This window comes from Macrosteles quadrilineatus, unplaced genomic scaffold, assembly GCF_028750875.1.
Source record: "Macrosteles quadrilineatus isolate MER2022 unplaced genomic scaffold, UCM_ALF_1.0 Scaffold_7__1_contigs__length_78375512, whole genome shotgun sequence".
Taxonomy (NCBI): domain Eukaryota; kingdom Metazoa; phylum Arthropoda; class Insecta; order Hemiptera; family Cicadellidae; genus Macrosteles; species Macrosteles quadrilineatus.
Genome location: NW_026542600.1, coordinates 45187039 through 45200536, shown reverse-complemented (window position 1 = coordinate 45200536; position 13498 = coordinate 45187039). Strand labels below are relative to the sequence as shown.

The 13498-nt window shown below is 34.9% G+C and overlaps 1 protein-coding gene across 1 annotated transcript in view; it reads left to right on the top strand.

Moving 5' to 3' along the window:
• Nucleotides 1-13498, top strand: part of LOC128997837 (lysine-specific demethylase 5A) — a 73886-nt gene that overhangs the window by 54981 nt on the left and 5407 nt on the right. The window contains exons 27-29 of the mRNA XM_054423585.1: nt 5397-5588; nt 7116-7242; nt 12342-12505. Of these exons, the coding sequence (XP_054279560.1) occupies nt 5397-5588; nt 7116-7242; nt 12342-12505 (483 nt within the window). The remainder of the gene's footprint in view (nt 1-5396; nt 5589-7115; nt 7243-12341; nt 12506-13498) is intronic.

The following is a 13498-nucleotide window of genomic DNA, read 5'->3' as shown; positions in this document are numbered from 1 at the left end:
ATCTGGTTAACATTTTTTTTTTTTTCATTGGAAAAGCCGCAAAGCACAGATTTTCTACAGAGGCCAGTCATTCCCTGTAACTTGTCGGTCAAACAAAAAAGTTTATTCGTAATTTGCCTCCAGGATTGATTTATTGACATAAAATGAGGTTACTAACCTGTCGTAAATCAGTTTTATATTGTCGTGGATGACTATAGTTTTGGGGTTAAACCCCCATTTTCAAATCTTCTCTTCAGTTGTCATATGTCAAACATATCCTCATGCATTATCCATCGTCAAAATTACTTCACACAAACACATACAAAAATATTTATAATTACATAATCATGTACATGCGTGCGAGGCCGGCCAAGGACAAAACCAGACTGCGGGGTTTGATAAGAGTGTAGGTTAGTGATGCCTACTTGATGTTGTTGACCTTGGGGGAGGGGAATCAGCTGTTTATCTCCTCTATTGTTCTGTAGTTTTGCCACTCTGTCAAATAAAATGTGTGATCCAAAATTTAACTTCTCACTAAAAACATCATTTGGGGAATTTTTTATTGCTTTGTAAATTTCAAAGCTTTCAAGAACGTTCATCTTGTTTTGAATCAAATGATGTTTTGAACGAGATGATAAATTTTGGGCCAAACATTTTATTTGACAGAGTGGCAAATCTACAGAACAATAGAGGAGATAAACAGCTGATTCCCCTCCCCCAAGGTCAACAACATCAAGTAGGCATCGCTAACCTACACTCTTATCAAACCCTGCAGTCTCGTTTTGTCCTTGGCCGGCCTCGCACGCATGTACATGATTTGTAATTATAAATGTTTCTGTATGTGTTTATGTGTGAAGTAAATGTGACGACGGCTAATGCAAAAGGATATGTTTGACATATGATGACTGAAGAGAAGATTAGAAAATGGGGCTTTAACCCCAAAACTATAGTCATCCACGACAATATAGGACTGATTGGCGACAGGTTAGTAACCTCATTTTATGTCAAAAAAAAAAAGGCTTGGATGACAACTGATTTGTTCAATAGGTGGCTAGTATTATTATACACAGCTGATATAAACGCCAAAATTGTAAAATTATCTTCTTTCTAGACAATCGTTCAGTACGCAACAACACTCCTCATTTGTCAAGCGTGGGACTTCAATTTTTTCTGCCAAACAAAGATACAGCCGCTTGACCAAGGCATCATACAAAGTTACAAAAGCAATTGTTCTTTTTTAAATAATCAACTCTGTAACTTGAATGTTTTTTCCTAAATAAATCAAACCTCTTGATAATTCCAATTTCAAACTATCAAGTATTTTGATCATCACTGTATTACATGCTAATTGTAATGGCTCCATTCTTCCTCTCAAACTGATGTTACCTTACTACTCTGTAAACTAACTTAAGTATTCTGGAAATTCTTTCATTTCGTAATAGTGTGTTGTTGGGGATGACATTATTAAAGTAAACTTAAATCCTTCTGAATATGATTTGTGTGATATATAATTCAGCTATTTTATTTAGATGTGTGCAGATTTTATGTACATGTGTTGCAGTGGAATCGAGGTTCAGCTCAATTTTGTATCAGAACTAAGAATCAAGTCGTGAAGGTTTTTGCTACTTTAAAGTGTTCTGACACATAGAACATAATGGAGAATCATATATGTTCCTTTATGTACTTGAATATGTTAATTTCATGATAAAAATGGGTTATCGAATAGATAGAGTGTGGGTACACGCAATACTCTGTGGGTTATACTCGTATTTAATGGTGGAATGGCCTCTGTATGGGTAATGTAAGCTAAGGGTCTATTTGACCTCTTTATCATGTGTATTTGCAGTGACGACAGCTTTTTGGTACAGTACTTATGAGTACACCAAGTTTTTCTTTTTGGAACTGATGACATTCTCATGAGTACAGAACAGCTGTAGTCACTACAACTTTACAAGATAATTTGGCTACTACACATGCAGAACAGACAATCAATCTGCTCATTGTATGTTAAAGTAATTAATAAATTGCGAGATGTCCTTATTTTAATTTCTGTGAAAATGAAATCATCTCATCACATTGGTGTGTGTAGGTGGATATGCCTTTATAATTTAGAAATTACTGTTACCTAAATGAATTTAATGCGATTATCATCTAATTTAAATTATGAAATTGTATTTTACATGGATGAAAACTAATTTGAGTCAGTTTGCCAATTTCCAACCTCATGGTTGGCTGTCCTATTATGTACGGCATTTTTGTAAGTCCTCTCATGTAAGAGGAGTTAAACATAGTAAATTTTGCTTCTTGATTCCTATGGTTATTGTGGGATGGTTATAATCCCATTTCAAGAAACATTCCATAATTGAATCAAATATAACATTGTCTTAAGCCTTGTTTACACCAGAGTTTTCAACATACCACTTTTAAACAAACATTTTGCTGCAATGTTGGGTGAAAACACATGTTTTCAGCTTCTCATTGAAAACCAAATTTCTGTTGGAAACACTTAAAAAACTGTAAGAACTAAGAACGTTTATAAACCCCCCCCCCATTCCTTGAATTGTTGTAATCTTTTCTTTAAAAGACATGTTATAAACTCGGTTGCAAACATGGCTTTGGTCAGGTTTATTTTTGATTGAGCTAAACAGAAATTAAAACATTGAAAATGTGCACCTCTAAATAAAAAGTGTGCTGTATTTATCTTTTTTCTCTTTATTTCATGGTGGTGGTGTAATTATATGTATATTCAATTATATTACTATAGTATGTATATTTATTATGTTGATATTATTTTATTTGTTCGTAATTGTTGTCAGTGAAAATATTCAATTAAGTGTTTAATTATTAATAAATTATTAGGGGTGTGAGAGTAATGAATTCATGAGTCAAGTTTACAAAAAAACTCAGTACTTTGAGCATTTATGAGTTTTTCATAGTGAAGTGAAATGCTTAAAAAATATCAAAATAAAGCCTACCAAAACTGGATACTGTCCAAAATAATTGAAAATAAAGTAGGAATACTTCCATTTGTAGGACACACAATTTAATCAAACCAACCAATTTGTTTATTAAATTATTAATAATCAAGACTCTTTATGTGTCATAAGATAATGTGTAGGATAAAACAACTAAACTTTATAATATAGCATAATACCCAAAGATGAAAAAAACTTCTTATTCAACCTAAGCAACCGTAACAAAATTATAACGTGCATTAGAAAAATAATGTAAAAATAAACATAAATAAATAAACTATAATAAAAGTGTAGGCTGGGTCGTTACTTCACGTCAAATGACAATGATGATGTCTACACGGCCGTGGAAGATGTTCATGATCTTGCCGCGACTGTGATTAACAGTGATGATGTTTCAGTAATTGAAAGAGATATATCAGATATCAGGCTGGCACACCTCTATAGTACCTTAGTTATGGTAATTACCGGTATTTGATGTGATAAGATGGGTTTAAGCTTGGAAATTGGCTAGTTAGAATGTTTAATTGCTGAATACAATTTTTTACTTGAAAAACACCCTATTAGCCTAGTTCAAAAATACTTAATAGAAAGATATAAAGACAGGGGTTGGTCAACCAATCCATTCAGAAAACTTGGTAAAACTATTTTAAAAATGGTATTGGTATTGACAATAGTTTTTTAGGTATCGGTATTGAGAATCGATAAATTTTGGTTTAGACACTTCACCAATTTCATAAAATATTTTTAACACTTCTGCTACATTATATATTATTTTGATTTGAATGTGTTTGGTTATTTAAGTGTTTTTCTTGTACAAATAAGTTATTTTCTTAATCCCTTAAATTTTGTATGACCAATCTAACTAATGCAAAATACTGTAAAATTGAAATATGGATATTTTGTTTAAAAAAAAAAATTAAGTAGCCTAAGTCGGGATTTAGTCTTTATTTTGATATTAAAGTCGGAAATTTTCATGATTTTGCCACGATAGCCCAAGACAACGATCACATTTCCGTGACTGCGGAAGACGATAAAGATGTCTACACGTCTGTGGAAGATCTTCATGTTTTGTCGGCGACTTTTTCTTTCACTTTCCATAACTTTTTCTTGACCTTGGGAGATGACGATGATGTCTACACGGCCGCGGGACATGTTCATGATTTTGCCGTGATCGAGCTAGACGTCAACCACACGTTCGTGACCTTGGGAGATATTCATGACCTTGTCTCTATCACGCTAGACACAACGGTCACGTTTTCGTTACCTTGGGAGATTTTTGTGGTTTTGCCGCAATCAAGCAAGACGACAATAACGTTTTTGTGACCGTGGGAGATATTCGTGATTTTTCCACAATCGCGGGAGTCATTGGTAACATTTCTGTGACCGTGGGAGACGATGATGGCAATTCTGTGGATGCGACAGATAGTAATGATGTTTCCGTGACTGGGGAAGATATTTTGGATTCTCAGTAATCCCAAGTCCACCATGATGTCTCCACGACCGCAGATGATCACAATATTACCACAATATTATATTATTATTAGTTTGGCTTGATTAAAAATATCAGGCTGGCATACCTGTAGTTATAGTAAAATTGTATTTTCGTCATTAGATCTTCATTTAATTTACCATATGGTGATCATATGGTAGTTATTTACTGTGTTGGGAAGGGTTTAAACCCAAATTGGTCAGTTAGAATGTTACATTGTTGCATTTTAATTTGACATAAAGACAGGAGTTAGTGTAGTATAACCAAGTTATTTAGAAAATTTTGTAAAACTATAAAAATCGGTATCAAGAACAAAAATTGATACATTTTGGTATTGACACATGACTACTTGTTGGAAAAACTAGTCTTGACAGATCTGAAATTAGTCTTGAAAAGTCAGGAATTAGTCTTGAATTTTAAAATGGAAATAAACTAGACACTCTGCTTTCAATATTACTTCTTACGAATGTAACATAAGTATCCATATTGTTCAAATAATAATGCTTCCAGCAAAATTATTGAAAAACAATTTTGTTACTTTCCTTAAAAACCTGTGTGAAGCCACATGCTGAATTACTCGCTTAAAAATTCTACACCACTTACTCACACACCCCTATTTATTAGATAGGCTCACCTCTAAAATAGCCAAGATCTTGTTGCATAAGATTTTATTTTGTTGATAAATACAATAATGTCAGATTTACAATTAATTACTTAGCTCAAATTTTGCTAAATATTAGAAAATAAATGTAGATCTGATATACTATTAAAAAAGATCCTCTGGTTTTACACATCTATTCCATTAATTTTGTTCAGTTTTCATTTTTTGATTTTTTCATTTCATACATCACTAAAAGATAAGTAAAACTCATAAATCAAAACTAACAAATTCATTTATGTATTCATGTATACTATAGTACAACCACTAATAAACTATTTCATGTTTTCTTTAGGATGAAAGTGAAACGGACTGTGACATTATGAAAAACCTAAAAGACAGAGTCGCAAGGACCAAACGTATGTTTGAAGATATTGACATAAGTAGTGGAAACTTCCCATCTACTTCTAATAGTAATAAGAAATTGAAGGTACGAAACCCTAGGAAGAATCAAGATGGTGTTGGTAAAGAACCTAGAGAAAGGAAGGTGAGTTAACATAACTTTATTAATTTCTTTTTATGGTTTTGGCTACTACAACAGATGACTTATATTGGAGATATTGGCAATGAATAATGAAATGTATAACTTAAAGTTCAAAAAGGCCAATATATAATAAATTGTTTTAATCGCAAGCGCTTTCGGAAACTATGTTTCCATCTATATATCCATTACTATAACAGACTAAAGAATTGGTGTAAATTCCTGCATTTATGCAATCAATGTGTTGCTAAAATGCAACCTATTTCGCCTCTCTTAGGAGTCATCATCGGGCCAGTACAGATGTCTTCTTGCTTGATTCAAAGGTTTTCAATTCATAATAAATTAATACATTTAAAACACGCACCTACACGAACATTAAAACAATCATTTAGGGTTAAAAACTAAGGGTAATACATAACAAGAGTTTAGACATAACACCCGCCCGATCATGTCGTGTCTTGTTACTGTTTTAGTATCACCCTTTGTTTTTAACCCTAAATATTCGTTTTTATGTTTGTGTACTTGTACATGTCAAATGTATTTATTTATTATGAATTGACGATCTTGAATGAAGCGAGAAGACATCTGTACTGCCCTGACGATGACTCCTATGTTAGTTGAAACCGGTTGCAATTTAGCAACACATTGATCGCATAAATGCATGTATTTACACCAATTCATTAGTATTTAAATGTGATAAGGAGGCTAAAATTCAATATACTATAACAGAAACGTAAAACTAAAATTTTGCCTTGGGCCTATTTTAATTATTTTTAGAAATCAATGAACTCTAATCTAGAAAAATGTTTTGGAACTGTACCCCTAAAATCATATGGAATAAATACACAATTCATTGTAATACAGTCAAACTTGCCTAATTCAAACTTTCTATATTTAGGAGCCTCTTTAATTAGAAATTTTCTTTAGGTTCTCAGATAGGTACATCCTATGCAATCAGATATAGGGGCTGTATAATGAGGCTAATTTGAATATAATTTTGGATAGTTCAAATTTTTTGAAACTTTAACGTTGTTTAAGAGAACCATAACAACAAGATTGATTTGCCAAAAAAACTTACATTGAAGAACTGCACGGTGTTGCATAAGGCTTAATACTGTGCTCTGCTTAACCCATTCATTAGCTCCTCCACTCCCTTGCCTCTTTTAACATCGGTGACGTAGCCCTCCCATCCTAATCACTAGTTTGCCAACCCTTGTTTTATACTCTCTGCCTGTGGATTAGTCCCACTGAACATCCGTATGATCGATAATTTAGTTCAGAGTTTTTCATACAAGCTTAACGGTAGCAGCTGAACTGTAATTGTGTTTCCAATCAAAGTCATTCTATCGAAGCAGGTGTTTGCACCTCAAAAGTATGGCTTTTCTATTTTTAAACAGTTTGTTATCACTAAGTCTATCTAATTAGGTTTTGTCATTGTTTCTTAGTATTTGCACTATCCAAGTTCCACTTGGAGAGTTTGTATGAAGGTTATATGGTTAATGGAAACAAAATTAATTAAAATTGTAATTTCAGACAAGAACCCGACGGGAGGGTAAAAAAACTGGAGGGAAGCGAAGCCGTATTAACGAAGCAGACGACCTGACATCAGAAGAGGAAGAAGAAGAGTTGTGTGCAGCATTAATATGTGGAAGACCAACTGGTAATTTATTTTATCTTAAAACTGTGTTGTTTATATATTTCATTATGCTCTTTATTCTGTCTCGTATATCTTATGCGTAAAGGGGCACTTCAAAATTTGTGAAAAAAACATATATAAAATTAAATAGTATTAATCTACAACACAAACAGCTGATTCAATCTATAATGGTTCTGGTCCGATTTCCAAAACAGGGATTGGAAAAATAAAACAGCTGTTACAAAGGTATGACATTGAAAGGTGGTTTGGGAGCTCGAGTGCAGCTAGTACACGCCCAGTGTTAGATGCGCCTAACTTAAGTACGCGGATCAAAAACCAGACTTGGGAGCTCGGGTCAAAGTAGAAATGATCGTAGAGCAAGTATAATCGGGCCTAAGTCGCAGCATGGCTAGATGGTCAGGAAATGCCGGAGAATTCAGGTTTTGGGGTTGTCAACGGCCAATGCAGAACACCTGACTGTAGACAACAACAAAAGTGTACTTAGGGGGGGGGGGGGATTTAGAAGCCCTGACACTTCTTCTACTTGTTTGTTTTTAATTTTCCGTCAAACTTTTGTGAAGGTGGACCGAGACCATGAGGTTGTGAGTTTTGGCGTTTATGTAGCAATTTTTCACCTTCTCCCCCTATACGATAGTTTATGGAAGAAGTAGTGTTTTTGTGAAAATTCTCCAGTTTGAGTTTAGAGTGGATATATCCGTTTTGGGCCCCCTGAACCCGAAAAAGGGGCTTTTGAAGTGATGTCTGTATATATTGTTGTGCACAGAGCTACAGACCACACCTGTAGTCCGATTTTTATGAAATTTTGTATTAAGGTATCTATGGTATCTCCAGGAATTTTTTTTCATTTTTTGACACTTTGATTTCTAATGGTGATTTACTCATAAAAACCCATAAAGTACCAGAAAAATCCAATCTTCTCAAAAATGTCCAAATTACGGTTCTTAAGTTATTGTAACATATGTAATTTTCCCATTAAAAATCCTGTAAAGTAACGGAAAATCATATTTTTGAAAAAAGATGGTTTTGATTACAATTAGTATATTATGGTCCTTGTAATTCTAAACAAAATAGTGCAAACCCCCATTGCTGTAAAAATTATGGTCAGAAGTGATTGCAACCTTAGTGATTTTCCCTATAAAATATCATAGTCCTGTCACTTACCTATGATAAAGGTTGTTGACAAGGTAATGGGAGGAAGTATGTGTCATATTGCTGATACCACTTATTTAGTTTTCAAATTATTCTTTTTGTCGTCTTAGTTAATTTTGTTCATTAAAAAGTGTGTATGATTACTTTGTTTAAGTGGTAGTGAGATTAAAAAAAACAGTGCGTAAGTGTTTTATTGTGTGACATTGACCATGGCTGATACCAAGAAGACCTCCGCAGATACCCTTGAACTCGATTTTGTGACAGCATTGGTGTTAACACACCCAATCATTGAACAGAAATCACACGATCAAAGGACTGAATCTTTTCTCATGTTTTTCGTAGCTAATAAAATATTTTTATAACTAAGGTACAGGTGTTTTAAAACCAAACTCTCAGTTGAAAAAATTCCAGTTAGGGCCCATATTTTATTGCAGCAAACAGGAAAAAGAAAAAGAAAATAATTTTTGGTTAAATTTATCTTACTAGGCAATTTTTGTTTTATTTGAACATCAGAAACCTAAAAACAAAACTTTTCAAATATACTTTGAGATTAATTATTAAATTGTTCGAAATTTAACAAATCCCAATTTAACATTCTTTTAGTTAATGTGTTAACAATAAATATGCTAATGAGGTAATACTGGCATAATGTTCACTTAAACCTGCACCCTGCCAGAACTAAAGTTGCAGCTTAAACTCACTAATTAATATGAGGAAGATATATTTCTTGATCCTAATTTCAGTCTCCCAAACCAGAAATATTTAGGCGCGAGATTATCACTGCCCAATTTTGGCCCGCACCTAACTAATTCCGAGCTCCCAAACCGGTTTTTTTTTTTTTGCGTCAACCTAAATACTGGAAATATCCGGCTCTTAGCAGCAGGCTAGCGCTAATACCGAGCTTCCAAACCACCTCTGAGTAACATATTCTTAAAATATAATCAATAATAGAGGAACCAGCTCCATAAATTCTATCCTTCGAAGCCTTTAATTCAATAGACATGATTTAGCCCCTGAGCTAAATTGATGACTATAATACAGGGTGAATTTTAAATGAGTTCCCCCCCTACTTTTTTCTACATTTCTTAAGATATCAACTTCTAACCACGTCAGATCATTGTAGTGTAGTAAGTACTTCATTTTGACTGGATAAACGTTTTTGGCCGCCATCTTGGATCCGCCATATTGGATACAAAATTTGTTTTTCAAATGTAAAGGTAGGGTTGTGACCCACTGTTTCAAACTAAAATTTTACGCTGATTACAATGCTGCAATTAGTTTTAAAAAATCTTGATCCGTTCTAAAGTTATGAGGACTTTTTATAACTTTATTTTTAGCCCATTTTAACATTGTGCATTTACAAACTAAGACCATTATCTCAAAATAGTGCTAAATAAAGATAAGTATACACCACCATTTATTAGGGATGGACGGGTCCCGAAATTTCGGGAATTTTTTGGGAAAAAAATATTCCCGATTATCGGGACGGGATTACATTTTATTCGGGAATTTTTCGGGACGGGATTTGGTCCGATCGTTGGCGATTTTGCCGCTTCGCGAGTGCCGATGACGCCGCTATTGCGAGCGATAGGTCCGCGAACGCAGGAGACGAAGTCATTTCGACGATTGCGCCGTGATCGCGAGTCATACCAACGATCACGCCGTGACCGCGAGTCATACCAACTATCGCGCCGTGGCCGCGGAGTCCTACCGACGATCGCGCCGTGACAACGAGCCATACCGACGATCACGCCGTGACCGCGGAGTCATACCGACGATCACGCCGTGACCGCGGAGTCATGCTGACGATCGTGTCGTGATCGCGAGTCATACCGACGATCAAGCCGTGACCGCGGAGTCATACCAACAATCGCGCCGTGACCGCGGAGTCATACCGACGATCGCGCCGTGACCGCGGAGTCCTACCGACGATCGCGCCGTAACAACGAGTCATACCGACGATCGCGCCATGACCGCGGAGTCATACCGACGATCACGCCGTGACCACGGAGTTATTCCGATAATCACGCCGTGACCGCGGAGTCATACCGACGATCATACCGTGACCACGAGTCATACCGATGATCACCCCGTGACCGCGAGTCATTTCGACCACGAGTCACAAGTTTCTATAGGTACCTGTAAATTGTTACCCATTTTTTGGTTTTTATAGATCAGTGCCACAAACGGTAAAAATTGATTTCGTATGTCTTTTTTGGTAACTGCAATACTTAAGACTTTCTTTTTATGCATAGAAAAAAATCCCGTCCCGTCCCGTCCCGAAAATCGGGAAGGAAATAAATATCCCGTCCCGTCCCGTCCCGAACCAAAAATTCAATCCCGTCCATTGTGCATTTACAAACTAAGACCATAATCTCCAAATAGTGCTAGATAAAGATAAGTATACACCACCATTTATTGTCGACCTATTATCACTTGGTTATGACAGATGTATTTTTTTGGCCGCCATCTTGGATCTGCCATTTTGAAATGTGATAAATTAATTTAAATATGAAGGTGGTGTTGTGACCTATCATTTCAGACTACTTTTTTATGCTGAATTCAATGCCATAATCCGTTTTCGTTTCTCAGGCTTTCTTGATGAAATATTAAAATTATCTTACTTAAATTTCCAATATTTCAAAAAACAAATATGAAAATGCAAAACGGATTGCGGCATTAAATTCAGCATAAAAAAGTAGTCTGAAATGATGGGTCACAGCACCACCTTCATATTTAAATTAATTTATCACATTTCAAAATGGCAGATCAAGATGGCGGCCAAAAAAATACATCTGTCATAACCAAGTGATAATAGGTCGACAATAAATGGTGGTGTATACTTATCTTTATCTAGCACTATTTGGAGATTATGGTCTTAGTTTGTAAATGCACAATGTTAAAATGGGCTAAAAATAAAGTTATAAAAAGTCCTCATAACTTTAGAACGGATCAAGATTTTTTAAAACTAATTGCGGCATTGTAATCAGCGTAAAATTCTAGTTTGAAACAATGGGTACACCCTACAATGGGTAACAATGGGTTGGGCAATGGGAAACCCTACCTTTACATTTGAAAAACAAAATTTGTATCCAATATGGCGGATCCAAGATGGCGGCCAAAAATGTTTATCCAGTCAAAATGAAGTACTTACTACACTACAATCATCTGACGTGGTCCGAAGTTGATATCTTAAGAAATGTAGAAAAAAGTAGGGGGGGAACTCATTTAAAATTCACCCTGTATAATAATACAATTACCTCGTCACAGCTCTTAAGTTTCTATATATTACGGCTGTTTCGGTATATAAATGCCATTCTCAGATATGTATATCCGCCAGACCGCCAGATTTGGTGTCGTCAAACTACACACACACACACACACACACACGAGTCAGCTTCCGTACTCGTATCGGTCATCATGTGCGCGACAGACCTGTCTCTTGTTTTATATGTTTTTTATCGTGTTTTGTACATTTCATAGTATATAATATCTGAGGATGGCATTTTGATGCCAAAGCGGCCGTAATATATGGAAACTTCAGAGCTGTGACGAGGTAATTGTATTATTATGTCATAGCCTTTAATTGTTTGCTTTATCCATAAAATACCTAAAATTCTTAAACTTTTTTTTACAAAAATAAAGCAATTTAACCATAAAGCCGTATCGCCAGTTGGTGGGCTGTTTACTTGCGTCAGGAACTTGGAATACATTAGAAGCGAGGCAAGTAACCTGCCTGCTCTAGTGGCCTCGTATAAAAGCGGCCAACCCTATTTTTTAGCAAATTTAAAACTAAATAATTCCAATTATTTTATCCATTGTTGTCATAGTTTCATTTACAACCTGTTTCAATATTTGTATTAGAAAGTTTTAGTTATGAGAAGAGAATTCTAAAGCATTGTAGACAAAAGTGTTGTGAGTTTAGAGCTTGATTAGTGCATTGTGTATCCCAGGCTCGGAAGTCGACTGGGTCCAGTGTGATGGAGGTTGTGAACAGTGGTTCCACATGGACTGTGTCGGCATCGGGAAGGACGATGTCAATGAAGATGAGGATTACATCTGTAAACAATGCCTCCTGAATGATTCTTTTGTAGAGGAGGAAATGGATTTGTCACAGGTAAAAGTTTTGATTTTTCTAATTTTTTTATAAAGGTTCTCAAATTAATTAATAAATTAGGTTCTCAAGCTGCGATCATATCAAAGAATAAATTCAAACTGACATACACATTAGCATGCATTGGTGACACAGTACACTGTCGATTATCTGAGTTTTTTGAGACTACTTCGGTTACCAAAAATCTCGGATGAAAACGATCTCTTAGGTTTTGAGGTTGGGGGTTAGGGTACCTCATAGGGAAGTCAAATACTTGTAAAACTTATGTTTTAACAGTACAAAGTGAATAAAAAAATGATTAATTGGTATTTTCATGCATGTTAATTTTGAAAAATACCCACGCTGTAACAAACCTGCAGACCATTTACCTAGCTAGATTTCCACTACAATATTCCCCATATATTATCCTATATATCCTATTATCCTTTATATTAAAGTTGTCAGATTTATTTCCTATTTAAATAAGTACTTAGGTTTGCTACTACAGGGGTGGTGACGAGGTTTTTTTATTGAAAAGTAGATAGCTTAGTATAGTCATTATTCTAAAAAAAAATGTTCTGTAATTTAAAAACTTTAGCTGAATTACACAATAATCCCCAGAACTCATCTCATAGTTTATAATTGAAAAAAGAAAGCATAGTAAATATTAATTTTAGTTTTAAGGTCAATAATTACGTAGTACTAGCATTTGATAACATGGTGAATTTAGTTTAATATTATTATCTTGATGTGGCTTTAATCACGAAAACAGTCACGCTAAACGGTTCTCAATGTACTTGCAGGTATAAACAAGTCAGTTTTGCTTATTTAGAGCGGAAAGTTTTGTCCTCGAAATATTGTATTTTAAACCTGGAAATCCTGGAATTATCCTTTCATTTATTTTGCTGGGACGCTGGATTTGTGCTTTCAGAAAAACTGATTGCACTTTGTCCTTATGACATGAATTCATTTTTATCCTGTCACCTGTAATCTTAATATTTGTATATATTTATTATT